A 14945-nucleotide genomic window follows, 5' to 3' on the forward strand; every position below is an offset into this window, starting at 1 on the left:
TCCCTCTCCCCCACTCCCTCTCTCTTTGTTTGTAATTAATGAGACATCTCTTAAAGCTCCTTAGAAAGCATGATTGATGGACGGTCAAACGAACGGTCCGAGCTGTTGCTTCTACCGCTGGGGCCGGGGCTCTGGATTAGCAATCGCTGGGTTACTTAACAGTTCATTTGAATGGGGTGAGGTGGCGGGTATCTGTGCCCTACTCTCTCCCCGGCGAGGGGGCTCAGCGTAGCGTCTGTGCCAGCCTCCACCAGATTGAGAGAGGCCTCCAGGAGGGGTAATATGCTGTAATGAAGATTACGACTCTGAAAGCTTCAGTGTTCAACCACAGAAAGACAATGGGGAGGGAGGGATGGGGGAAAAGGAGTGGGGGGGAAATCCTTGTTTTATTAACTTGACTCCGTCAGCATCGAAAGTTGGCAAGGTAATGGGAAGGGGCTTTGTACGTGTGGCTTTGTGTAAGTTTGAGTTGTGTTCTTTTCCCTCCACCTGTTGTTATGTACGCGGTCGATCGGGACAGCATGTTTGGGCGCATCTTGAACGCGTCACGCAAACACACACACACACAGTTTTTGTGTTGCTTTGTATAACAATTGTGCATGAACAAATTCCGGACAGATCTATACCTGAAGAATATCAAATAGACCATCCGTTTTTTCCCCAGCTATTTCATTATTAGCTTAACCAATATTACTATCTTCTGACACCTCACTGCTGCCACTGCGTGTGTGTGTGTGTGTGTGTGTGTGTGTGTGTGTGTGTGTGTGTGTGTGTGTGTGTGTGTGTGTGTGTGTGTGTGTGTGTGTGTGTGTGCGTGTGTGTGTGCGCGTGTGCTTTTTAGACTCACAAATATTGACCAATATTATCTACTAAACACTTTCCAGAAAACTTGTTCTGGAACAATTTCATACTCAATTGACTCACTATCAATTCCCAACCCTGTTAAGTGCTTTCAACTGCATCCAGTATTGAGGGGACTCTCTCATTCACACACAGACACACAACTATCTCTCTTAAAAAAACACCAAACTCTCTGTCTCATGCACATACATACTCTTGCTGACAAGCATACACTCACCCACTACATAAAGACACACACACCTCCCCATGTGTGAAAGCAGAGGAAGTGTGGAAAACCCTGGAGGTATGTGTGAGAGGGACCTGGGAATTAGTCTTACTACTAGACAATCCCCAGATGGGAGAGTGCTGACTGTCTCTCTCTCTCTCTCTCTCAGTTTTTATGGAATGTGTTATGGATTTATGAAACAAGGCACTGTCTTTTTCCCTCAGAACAGCCTCTATTCTTCGGGACACAGACTCTTCAAGGTGTCGAAAGCGTTCCACAGGGATGCTGGCCCATGTTGACTCCAATGCTTCCCACAGTTGTGTCAAGTTGGCTGGATGTCCATTGGGTGGTGGACCACACAGGAAACTGTTGAGCGTTAAAAACCCAGCAGCATTGTTATTTTTGTGTGTTTTAAATGTGTTTTAAATACTCTCTCTCACACACAGGACAGATAGGTGAACATTGACTGGCAGATAAGTGACATTTGGCTAGCCTGGTCCAAGATCTGTTTATCCTATTGTATGATTGTTGTCATGCCATGTTACCATAGGAGTTAGCTTTATGGCACAACTGATGGAAGACTACACTAACATTTAGCTGATAGGAGCTGGGTCGTGTGAGAGGTCTGGCTATCGAACAGACTGAGATCCTGAGGAAGGCATCCCACGAGCAGATGGATCATTATGTTCAATCACATGATGCAACTATTCACATTTATACTCCATATTGATGTTAAATAGAATAGAAAACCCTTGTGAAACCAGATCGACGACTGTGCTGACACTTGTTTCACAGAATGTGAGCTTGTCACGTCAGGCTTGTTCAGGAAGGTTATAAAAATACAGTATGCTTGATGCCATACCAACTGATGCCTGTCCCCCTGTCCCCAATCCCCAGCCGCCCAGTACCTCTCCACTTGCCTTTCTCCTTCTTTCCCCCTCCTCACCTCCTTCTGGTCCCCCCTCTTACTCCCCCACTGGTCCTGCCTCCTACTCCTGCCTGCCAACCAGCCACCGGCTGCACACACGCTTCCAAGTCCACCGCAGCTACTCCGAGATAGCCGGCTCCTCTTCCCACCAGAGGCCCCCGCCTCGGCTCCTCCATAACCCTCTCCTGCATGTTCCAGCCTGCTTGCGTGTTCGATTCATGACTCTCCTTGGAGATGTAAAGGACTTGTAAAGTCTGTAAAATAAATTGTTCCCATTCTGATTCTAAAGTGATAGGCCTAGTTTAATCGAAATTGAAGTTGTAAAATACAATTATTGTTGTTATATGCCTTATTCTTCTCATAGGATGTAATTCCAGATACATTATGATGACAATATTCCTGAGATTAATGTTGTGTATAATGTTATGACTATGATGGCGATAACTTTATTTGAACAAGTGTGAATGAGGCAATATATTGTTCTTTCAATAAAGTTCTTGTTTTAGTGCGATATCACTTCTTTCTTTATATGTAAGACTAAACGCTATGTGTAATTTGTTTTGCCGCAGAAGTGACCCTGGATCAGTGTCAAGGGGAAACGTCACCCTACTCCATAAGCTTCTCTCTCTCTATGTTGGTCTGTCTGTCTTTCACCTACTTTCATCTTCTTCCGTGCCTCATCTATAAAAAGGAAAGGAAATCAGCAAGTACCTTTTTTTTTATTAAATAAGTAGTTGTTGGTATTGTCTTGCTCAGGAAAATAGCTGTGGGTAGCAGGAGGGTAGCAGGAGCACACAGCCTGAGGGAATAGGCTACCATTTGTAGGGTAGAAGGAGCACACAGCCTGAGGGAATAGGCTACCATCTGTAGGGTAGAAGGAGCACACAGCCTAAACGAAATAGGCTACCATCTGCTGGGTAGAAGGAGCACACAGCCTGAGGGAATAGGCTACCATCTGTAGGGTAGCAGGAGCACACAGCCTGGCTACCATCTGTAGGGTAGCAGGAGCACACAGCCTGGCTACCATCTGTAGGGTAGCAGGAGCACACAGCTCTCAACTGGTTGCCCTTGGAGCAGCTCACAAAAGAACAATAGCGGTCATGTAGGTAGGACAGATGTTTGAACTTATATCTACCAGTAAATGGTAAGGCAACAATGGGTATGCAAAATGCTAAGGCTTTCCCAAACAACATTGCCAATGTAATGCTTACTGCAAAGTAGACCTAATTGGCAGAACGATATCGTGATGATTTGTATCAGTCTTGCCAGCATTTGTTTTGCAAACTCTGCCATAGTCACATCGCTGTACATTGTAGCTTACACTAGGCAACAGAAACACCGCTAGCCAAACACAACGGTCTCTTGCTAGGTACACGATAGAATTAAAGGGATACTTCGGGATTTTGGCAATGAGCATCTTTATTTACTTCTCCAGAGTGAACCCATGGATACCATTTTTATGTCTCTGTGTTCAGTATGAGGGAAGTTAGAGGTAGTTTCACGAGCTAATGCTAACTAGCATTAATGCTAGTCATTGTGCTAATGCTAACTAGCATTAGCACAATGACTGAAGGTCTATGGGGATTTAGCACTGTTAGTATTGGCCTGAAGCATCCCTTTAAAGGGCAAATACACACGAATGCCATGTCATAAATAGCTTTTCAAGTTTTTCTGTCAAAATAGCTTACTGAGAGTTTATCTCTGAGGTCTGCCAATAAGTGGTGCTGGGCATGGTGCTGGCAGGCTTAAATAATATATTAATGTTAAATCAATTGCATTAAGTTATTGTTATTTTTGTTTGCTGTCATAAACTCAGCAAAAAAAGAAATATCCTCTCACTGTCAACTAAGTTTATGTTCAGCAAACTTAACATGTGTAAATATTTGTATGAACATAACACGAATCAACAACTGAGACATAAACTGAACAAGTTCCACAGACATGTGACTAACAGAAATTAAATAATGTGTCCCTGAACAAAGGGGGGGGGGGGGGGGTCAAAATCAAAAGTAACAGTCAGTATCTGGTGTGGCCACCAGCTGCATTAAGTACTGCAGTGCATCTCCTCCTCATGGACTGCATCAGATTTGCCAGTCCTTGCTGTGAGATGTTACCCCACTCTTCCACCAAGGCACCTGCAAGTTCCCGGACATTTCTGGGGGGAATGGCCCTAGCCCTCACCCTCCGATCCAACAGGTCCTAGACGTGCTCAAAGGGATTGAGATCCGGGCTCTTCGCTGGCCATGGCAGAACACTGACATTCCTGTCTTGCAGGAAATCACGCACAGAACAAGCAGTATGGCTGGAGGCATGAGATTGTCATGCCAGTATGAGCCTGCAGGAAGAGTACCACATGAGGGAGGAGGTTCCCTGTAACGCACAGCATTGAGATTGCCTGCAATGACAACATGATGCTGTGACACACCACCACAGACCATGACGGACCCTCCACCTCCAAATCAATCCCGCTCCAGAGTACAGGGCTCGGTGTAATGCTCATTCCTTCGACGATAAACGCGAATCCGACCATCACCCCTGGTGAGGCAAAACCACAACTCGCCAGTGTTGCCAGTGATGTCTGGTGAGGACCTGCCTTACAAACAGGGCTACAAGCCCTCAGTCCAGCCTCTCTCAGTCTATTGCGGACAGTCTGAGCACTGATGGAGGGATTGTGCGTTACTGGTGTAAATCGGGCAGTTGTTGTTGCCATCCTGTACCTGTGCAGGTGTGATGTTCGGATCCTGTGCAGGTGTTGTTACACATGGTCTACCACTGTGAGGAGGATCAGCTGTCCGTCCTGTCTCCCTGTAGCGCTGTCTTAGTCGTCTCACAGTACAGACATTGCAATTTATTGCCTTGGCCACATCTGCAGTCCTCATGCCTCCTTGCAGCATGCCTAAGGTACGTTCACGCAGATCAGCAGGGACCCTGGGCATCTTTCTTTTGGAGTCAGTAGAAAGGTCTCTTCAGTGTCCTAAGTTTTCATAACTGTGACCTTTGTTGCCTACCGTCTGTAAGCTGTTAGTGTCTTAACGACCGTTCCACAGGTGCATGTTCATTAATTGTTTATGGTTCATTGAACAAGCATAGGAAACCGTGTTTAAACCCTTTACAATGAAGATCTGTGAAGTTATTTGGATTTTTACGAATTATCTTTGAAAGACAGGGTCCTGAAAAAGGGATGAGTTTATATGTAAAAAAATATGTAAAAATTGACCAAACAAAATGTGTAATAAGTACAAGTAGCTTTCTGACAGGATACTTTTTTATTATAACTTAATTTGTTTCTTAAGAGGGCTACTTTTACTTTTACTTGTTCATGCACGTATCCATGTGTGTGCATGCATGCATGTGTGTGTATGTGAGGGTCATGATGGTCTATACGAGGTCTCCAAATTCTTGCGAGCCTCTCTGGTCGGCCCCTCGGGGCCACGGGCCTGGCTTCTCTGTGGCCGTATAATTGCCTTTTCTCCCTCCCTGCTACAGATAGTTAACAGCCCCTCCTGTCTTTCCGGGCTGTTTATTCTACTCTGATTTCAAGCTCCTCTTTGTCATCATTCATCAGCTGTCCGCCGTCCCCGGGGAGATGACCGGCAAGCCCATCTTGTACCCCTGCCCCCAATCACCCCCCCACTCACTCGTAACCAGGGGGCTGCCCCTGTGGTGCGGCAGGGGCGGCACTGATTATAATATCCTTCCAGATGATCATTTAAAGCATAATTATCATAACGATCAATCATCGCTTTTTTACGGGCTGCTTTGCCCATGAGCAGCGAATCTCGTCTGCGACCTGTAATGCTGTTCTTTCTGTCCCTTTATTAATGTAAGGCCATTTAAAAGAGCACATTTAAAGACTAAACTCCCTGGCTTGGTAGAAAAAAATCGGAGGTCTGCAACACGCACACACACACGCACGCACACACACACACACACACACACACACACACACACACACACACACACACACACACACACACACACACACACACACACACACACACACACACACACACACACACACACACACACACACACACACACACACACACACACACACACGCACTCACAGGCACTCACAGGCACTCACAGGCACTGCTTACCCCCATCCAACACTTCACCCCCCTAACATTTTTCCAACCAGAGCCAAAAACATTTTACTCCCCATCCAGCTAGCAACTGGGGGAACTGAATCCTTCAGAACAGACTGGGAAAGAACAACTAAAGGGTCACACACTTCGTAACAACCCCTAAACACAAACACACATACTGGATGGACTGGGTATTTCCCCCCACTGTAATATCTGAGGCTATTATCGATAGAGACGGACAAATAAAGTGGGGGACGTTTCTCTGCCTGGGTTCCTGTCAAATGAAGGCGATAGGTCTCTCCCCCTTCAAAGCATCAAGAGTCCCGCTTTGGGGAACTATGCTTGCACCTATCATCTTGGACAAACAGAGAGAGAGGACTTACTATGTACATAACAAACATATCACTGCTGTATGTTTCCATCCACACCTTAAAAATAAAAAAAACCTTGACGAAAAAGAAAAACCCAATCCTTGCACCGTTGAAAGGATGGAAATAGATAGTGCTAAGGAATGAAAAATAAAGAGAGCGATAGTGTCATTTGGGGTGAGGATCGGAGGTGACATAAAGCAATTACAGAATATTGATTGCACTGTAATGAATGAGGGGGTCCATGTCTTAGTACTGTCTGCTTACGTGTTTAAATGCTTTCAAAAGACAGTGTCACTCTTCTATTGGGGCGATTGACTGACACACACGCGTTTCCCCGAGACCGGGCCAGTGAATGGCAGGTGGGATAAACAGAAGCAGGGATAAACCGACAGAGACAGATAGACAGACAGGTAGGACTGTCCAGAACACAGCCACAGCTGATCCTATCAACGACCTGCAACGATAGGCATCGCCATTTAATCTAATGCTACCACCAAGAGCGAGAAAGAAGAGAGAGCGAGAGCAGGAGGGAGAAAGGGTACAGGGAAAGGGAAAGAGAGAGGTTGAGGGAAAGAGAGGGATAAAGTCACACCTCCTTCAGATTCTGGGGAGTGAATTTTTACCTAGCTATCATGCCTCCTCAGCAGGTTTCACAAGGCCTCTTTGGAGCTACAATAACATCTTATTTCCTCCTTTATCACTCCGTCTGTTTTCATTCTAGTCTCTCTCTTTCTCTTCATCTATCCATTTTGGGTTCTAGTCCGTCTATCTGGGCCCAAAGCCTGCCTGCCTCTCTCCGAGGTCCTTCTCTGTGAGTACACGGACAGGGAAGAAGAACAGAGGGAGTGAGGGATGGAGACTCCACAAGACCCCAGCTGGTTCCTCGTCACCACGGAAAGGGATGGAATGGAGGGAGTGAAGGAGTGGAGGACTGTACTGGAAAGGGGAGCAGAGTCCCTTCTATAGCCACATTTGGACGTGTGTGTGTTACACTGTCCTTTCCCATTAGGATATGGTGACATATGGTTTACGACTTATGTTAGGTAGTTTCCCCCATACAATGTCAAAGGCTGGAAATACGCTAGATAAATTCAATCCGTTAAGATAATTCTACACCACTTTTTAGTAGTCATTCACACACTATCGCCTTGAGGGACATATCTTACAGATCTGAAAAGGAGTGAGTCGGTCTTATTGGAGTTCACTGTGTAAGAGGTAGTGGGTGTGTGTGGACATGTTTAACTTACTTATGAGTACCAGAAGTCCTCACAAGAATAGTAAACCAACTAAAATTCAGAGAAATTAGGACATTTTGTCGGTACATGACTTGTAAAAAGTATATTTTAGGCTTAGGTTTAGGGTTAAGGTTAGAATTAGGGTTAGGTTTAGGGTTAAGGTTATAATTAGGGTTAGGGTTAGGTTTAGGGTTAAGGTTAGAATTAGGGTTAGGTTTAGGGTTAAGGTTAGAATTAGGGTTAGGGTTAGTGGTTAGTTTCCTCACAAGTACAGTAAGTCCGCCCAAGTACAGGAAGACATAGCTGTAGTGTATGTGTGCCTCTTTGTGTGTTTTTATTTAATCCTTTATTTTACTAGGCAAGTCAGTTAAGAACCAATTCTTATTTACAATGACAGCCTACCCCGGCCAAACCCTAACTCGGACGACACTGGGCCAATTGTGCGCCGACCTATGGGACTCCCAATCACGGCTGGTTGTGACGCCTCCAGCACTGAGATGCAGTGTCTTAGACCGCTGAACCAGGGTCTGTAGCGACGCCTCTAGCACTGAGATGCAGTGCTTTAGACCGCTGAACCAGGGTGTCTGTAGTGACGCCTCCAGCACTGAGATGCTGTGTCTTAGACCGCTGAACCAGGGTCTGTAGCGACGCCTCTAGCACTGAGATGCAGTGCCTTAGACCGCTGAACCAGGGTCTGTAGTGACGCCTCTAGCACTGAGATGCAGTGCTTTAGACCGCTGAACCAGGGTGTCTGTAGTGACGCCTCCAGCACTGAGATGCAGTGCCTTAGACCGCTGAACCAGGGTCTGTAGTGACGCCTCTAGCACTGAGATGCAGTGCTTTAGACCGCTGAACCAGGGTGTCTGTAGTGACGGCTCCAGCACTGAGATGCAGTGCCTTAGACCGCTGAACCAGGGTCTATAGTGACGCCTCTAGCACTGAGATGCAGTGTCTTAGACCGCTGAACCAGGGTGTCTGTAGTGACGGCTCCAGCACTGAGATGCAGTGCCTTAGACCGCTGAACCAGGGTCTATAGAGACGCCTCTAGCACTGAGATGCAGTGTCTTAGACCGCTGAATCAGGGTCTGTAGTGACGCCTCCAGCACTGAGATGCAGTGCCTTAGACCGCTGAACCAGGGTCTATAGAGACGCCTCTAGCACTGAGATGCAGTGTCTTAGACCGCTGAACCAGGGTCTGTAGCGACGCCTCCAGCACTGAGATGCAGTGTCTTAGACCGCTGAATCAGGGTCTGTAGTGACGCCTCCAGCACTGAGATGCAGTGTCTTAGACCGCTGAACCAGGGTCTGTAGTGACGCCTCCAGCACTGAGATGCAGTGTCTTAGACCGCTGAACCAGGGTCTGTAGTGACGCCTCCAGCACTGAGATGCAGTGTCTTAGACCGCTGAACCAGGGTCTGTAGTGACGCCTCCAGCACTTAAATGCAGTGCCTTAGACCTCTGAACCAGGGTGTCTGTAGTGACGCCTCCAGCACTGAGATGCAGTGTCTTAGACCGCTGAACCAGGGTGTCTGTAGTGACGCCTCCAGCACTTAAATGCAGTGTCTTAGACCGCTGAACCAGGGTCTGTAGTGACGCCTCTAGCACTGAGATGCAGTGTCTTAGACCGCTGAACCAGGGTGTCTGTAGTGACGCCTCCAGCACTGAGATGCAGTGTCTTAGACCGCTGAACCAGGGTCTGTAGTGACGCCTCTAGCACTGAGATGCAGTACCTTAGACCGCTGAACCAGGGTCTGTAGTGACTCCTCCAGCACTGAGATGCAGTGCTTTAGACCGCTGAACCAGGGTGTCTGTAGTGACGCCTCCAGCACTGAGATGCAGTGTCTTAGACCGCTGAACCAGGGTGTCTGTAGTGACGCCTCCAGCACTGAGATGCAGTGTCTTAGACCGCTGAACCAGGGTCTGTAGTGACTCCTCCAGCACTGAGATGCAGTGCCTTAGACCGCTGAACCAGGGTGTCTGTAGTGACGCCTCCAGCACTGAGATGCAGTGCCTTAGACCGCTGAACCAGGGTGTCTGTAGTGACGCCTCCAGCACTGAGATGCAGTGTCTTAGACCGCTGAACCAGGGTGTCTGTAGTGACGCCTCCAGCACTGAGATGCAGTGTCTTAGACCGCTGAACCAGGGTCTATAGTGACGCCTCCAGCACTGAGATGCAGTGTCTTAGACCGCTGAACCAGGGTGTCTGTAGTGACGCCTCCAGCACTGAGATGCAGTGTCTTAGACCGCTGAACCAGGGTGTCTGTAGTGACGCCTCCAGCACTGAGATGCAGTGTCTTAGACCGCTGAACCAGGGTCTATAGTGACGCCTCTAGCACTGAGATGCAGTGTCTTAGACCGCTGAACCAGGGTGTCTGTAGTGACGCCTCTAGCACTGAGATGCAGTGTCTTAGACCGCTGAACCAGGGTGTCTGTAGTGACGCCTCCAGCACTAAGATGCAGTGTCTTAGACCGCTGAACCAGGGTCTATAGTGACGCCTCCAGCACTGAGATGCAGTGTCTTAGACTGCTGAACCAGGGTGTCTGTAGGGACGCCTCCGGCACTGAGATGCAGTGTCTTAGACCGCTGAACCAGGGTCTATAGTGACGCCTCCAGCACTGAGATGCAGTGTCTTAGACCGCTGAACCAGGGTGTCTGTAGGGACGCCTCCAGCACTGAGATGCAGTGTCTTAGACCGCTGAACCAGGGTGTCTGTAGGGACGCCTCCAGCACTGAGATGCAGTGTCTTAGACTGCTGAACCAGGGTGTCTGTAGTGACGCCTCCAGCACTGAGATGCAGTGTCTTAGACCGCTGAACCAGGGTCTATAGTGACGCCTCCAGCACTGAGATGCAGTGTCTTAGACTGCTGAACCAGGATGTCTATAGTGACGCCTCCAGCACTGAGATGCAGTGTCTTAGACCGCTGAACCAGGGTCTGTAGGGACGCCTCCAGCACTGAGATGCAGTGCCTTAGACCGCTGAACCAGGGTGTCTGTAGTGACGCCTCCAGCACTGAGATGCAGTGCCTTAGACCGCTGAACCAGGGTGTCTGTAGTGACGCCTCCAGCACTGAGATGCAGTGTCTTAGACCGCTGAACCAGGGTGTCTGTAGTGACGCCTCCAGCACTGAGATGCAGTGTCTTAGACCGCTGAACCAGGGTGTCTGTAGTGACGCCTCCAGCACTGAGATGCAGTGTCTTAGACCGCTGAACCAGGGTCTGTAGTGACGCCTCTAGCACTGAGATGCAGTGTCTTAGACCGCTGAACCAGGGTGTCTGTAGTGACGCCTCCAGCACTGAGATGCAGTGTCTTAGACCGCTGAACCAGGGTGTCTGTAGTGACGCCTCCAGCACTGAGATGCAGTGTCTTAGACCGCTGAACCAGGGTGTCTGTAGTGACGCCTCCAGCACTGAGATGTAGTGTCTTAGACCGCTGAACCAGGGTGTCTGTAGTGACGCCTCCAGCACTGAGATGCAGTGTCTTAGACCGCTGAACCAGGGTCTATAGTGACGCCTCCAGCACTGAGATGCAGTGTCTTAGACCGCTGAACCAGGGTCTATAGTGACGCCTCCAGCACTGAGATGCAGTGTCTTAGACCGCTGAACCAGGGTCTGTAGTGACGCCTCCAGCACTGAGATGCAGTGTCTTAGACCGCTGAACCAGGGTCTGTAGTGACGCCTCCAGCACTGAGATGCAGTGTCTTAGACCGCTGAACCAGGGTGTCTGTAGTGACGCCTCCAGCACTGAGATGCAGTGCCTTAGACCGCTGAACCAGGGTCTATAGCGACGCCTCTAGCACTGAGATGCAGTGTCTTAGACCGCTGAACCAGGGTGTCTGTAGTGACGCCTCTAGCACTGAGATGGGGGTGGGGGGGGGCGTTAGAGTGAAGCAGAGTTCAAATATCACTGACCGGTGACACTCTCCAACCCAGAGAAGCCCCTAAAATCCCATAAAACCCTATTCATCCTCTGTACTCTGAGGTAGAGATAGAGTTGGAATGAGTCCCAAAGGGCACACTATCCCTATAGATGGGTTAGCTGACAACGTCACGAAAACAGTGTGCTACCTTAATGGGGCCGAAGTCCATAAGTTGTTGTGATTCTGGATGGCCAGGTGGCTTGCAACAATGACAAGAAACTGCCATGTTTGGAATCGTAAGTTGTTGTGATTCTGGATGGCCAGGTGGCCTGCAACAATGACAAGAAACTGCCATGTTGGGAATCGTAAGTTGTTGTGATTCTGGATGGCCAGGTGGCCTGCAACAATGACAAGAAACTGCCATGTTTGGAATCGTAAGTTGTTGTGATTCTGGATGGCCAGGTGGCTTGCAACAATGACAAGAAACTGCCATGTTTGGAATCGTAAGTTGTTGTGATTCTGGATGGCCAGGTGGCCTGCAACAATGACAAGAAACTGCCATGTTGGGAATCGTAAGTTGTTGTGATTCTGGATGGCCAGGTGGCCTGCAACAATGACAAGAAACTGCCATGTTTGGAATCGTAAGTTGTTGTGATTCTGGATGGCCAGGTGGCCTGCAACAATGACAAGAAACTGCCATGTTGGGAATCGTAAGTTGTTGTGATTCTGGATGGCCAGGTGGCCTGCAACAATGACAAGAAACTGCCATGTTGGGAATCGTGAGATATTGTGATTCTGGATGGCCAGGTGGCTTGCAACAATGACAAGAAACTGCCATGTTGGGAATCGTTGCTCATTTCAGCTAGTTTAACATTTTTATTGATACCATGTCTTGTTCTGAGGTGTTTTGACTGATTTCTTGTCAATGCTAATATGTCAAAAAATATAGCTAGCTAGCTAGCTAACCAACAACCGTAACTATATATTTGAGAGACGACAAGTGACGACAAGTGTCGTTAAAATTGGAGACTAAATATTGTTTTACATGTTGTTAACATTCTTAGCCAACCCTGTCAGTTTTGCGAGCATCGGTTTCGTTGCTAAACAACCAACCCACCTATATAGTGCTCTACTTTTGACCAGGGCCGTACGGGCCCTGATAAATGGGGATTGGGCTGGCATTTGGGATGCAGTACTGGAGAGCGCGGGCCGGACCGTGGCTATAGGTTTCCATTGATTTTCCTAACAAGTGTCCCTCCCTCTCTTCTTTCTTTCTCTCCCCAGCCATTGTTCTTTCACCATTAACTTTATACTTGAACTCTCTACCTTTTCCGCCGGGACCCGGCAACACTGGCCGTAAAAGCCAACGGCCCGCCTCTCAATAAATATATCATCTCATAAAGATGTGGCCGCTGGTGTCGTGGTCAACAGGACGTATCGACAACACAAAGACCAATGATGGAGAATCTCTCTCCCTCTCTCTCTCTCACACACACACACACTCACGGCATCATTCACAGTCACAGCACGACAATCCACTGGTCATGTTATAGGAATATACCTGTATCTATAATATGTGGTTTGACACGGACTTCACGTCTGAAATGATGGAGGTATGCGGTATCAAATTGTCAGTGTGTGTCTGTGTACAATGATGAGAACGATATACAGTAGGGTGACATCAGGTGTGACAGCGTATGTTGACACTGTCCGCACCTCCATGACCAAACAAAAAGCAGCAATTACATCTCTATATGTCTTACCTTTTTGATGCAGCTCTCCGGAGAGGACATCACCTCGTGGTCATTCAGCATCTGCTGTGAAGACAACAAACAAAACAGTTGACCACTCAACTCCAACAGAAATAACAGCCTCCTCATTCCTATGACACATTGACACAGCGCTCTGAACAACATCTGACCAAACGCTACCACGATCTCTTCCGCTAGTCATGACTGTAGCGACCTAATGGGCAGGGGACTCCATATACCATTGACCTATGATAAGAGCAAGGACTCAAGTTACCTAGCAACCTCCACCCCATCCCTCAGGCCCATATTAAAACCTCTTAGATGTAAGGTCCCCTGTTTTGGGGACCTGTGTGGTTCTGGTACCGGTTCCGACTGCCATTTTAGCTTAGAAATCTATCTGTCGACAACGTAGATCAAAATGGCTGTGTGACGCAGGATGTGAAATGTGAAACCACTTGAAGCTGGGATGTCCCTCTTCCTGGCTGAACCCCACGTCACAGCCACTGACAAAGCACACGTCTGCAATCGTTACATCGTAGCTCAGAGGGGAGCACATTTAGAGATCTGTTTATAGCCATTAATCTAAAATAATGAATAAATTTGAAACAAAAAACACTTTCTGTTTGTCATAGACAGACAGTATTAATGTGAGATGAAAGGTGAGTTCCTAACGAGTTCAGGAAGCCAAGCTCGAGCTCCACAAGACATTCACGACATTCACAACGATACAGGCAGACATTTTGATTAATAAGAAACACATTTAGAAAGTATGGACGTTTTGTCTAACACTAAACATACAAATATGTATTTTACAGTTGGAAGGTTAAATCTTACAGTTGGCCTTTCGCTAATTAGATCATGCTTTTTCTAGAACGCATATAAGTCATTTCAAGCCTTATTCATACAGTTTTGTTGAATAGGAAATGCATCGTATAAAACATTTCATATTGTTATCATATTTGTACTGTGTACTTGAGCTTGTGTCCTCAGAAGTGGCTACACCTCAGCAATTTAACTATTTTTTTTTTTACCAGAAAGGTGAGATGTTAACCTTTCTGTGAGTATGCAGCATTACTAGTTATTGTTTATTGCCCTCTCATGATAAATAATTACTTTTGGGGATTACATAGATTCCATTTTAGATTACACACACCCGCACGCACACAAACACACATACGTGCACACACACACGAACACACACACCTCCATCTCTCAAGCTGCCCCGTCACCCCACCCCACCGGCTGTATGCTCCCCCACATCACCCTAACAGAGGGTGTGTTGTGTGGGGTTGCACGGCGAATGCGTACCCATATATTAAACTTGATTTCTCTTTGAATGTCCTCCTCGATTATTTGAAGGGGGAACGGGGGAGGAATATGCAACTGGAGTCCGAGCAGTTATCTCATATGGAGTCTGATCTGGGGAACTGTGATTATTTAAGTCTTTTATGAATCAGGTTTTTCCCATGGGTGATTCTTACAGACCCTAGCCACATTCGTTCTAATGGAGCGAGAGCTCGATTTCGATTGTTAAGTACATCACTTACTGTAAATCTCCAAGTCTCTTATGGTTTTAATAGTTAATTTTTTTTGTTGATGTATCATGTGTGAGCATGGTTCTGACACTGCCTCTTGACCATTCAAGGCT

General features: G+C 47.4%; 1 protein-coding gene across 9 annotated transcripts in view; it reads right to left on the minus strand.

Annotated features, from left to right (window-relative positions):
* Positions 1-14945, minus strand: part of LOC139542047 (histone-lysine N-methyltransferase PRDM16-like) — a 339347-nt gene that overhangs the window by 162080 nt on the left and 162322 nt on the right. For 8 of the 9 annotated variants that reach the window (XM_071347038.1, XM_071347040.1, XM_071347034.1 and 5 more), the window contains exon 3: positions 13310-13363. In XM_071347038.1, coding sequence (XP_071203139.1) covers positions 13310-13363 — 54 coding nt within the window. The remainder of the gene's footprint in view (positions 1-13309; positions 13364-14945) is intronic. The other variant, XM_071347033.1, reaches the window with a different exon arrangement.

Source organism: Salvelinus alpinus, chromosome 17 (genome assembly GCF_045679555.1).
Source record: "Salvelinus alpinus chromosome 17, SLU_Salpinus.1, whole genome shotgun sequence".
NCBI classification, from domain to species: domain Eukaryota; kingdom Metazoa; phylum Chordata; class Actinopteri; order Salmoniformes; family Salmonidae; genus Salvelinus; species Salvelinus alpinus.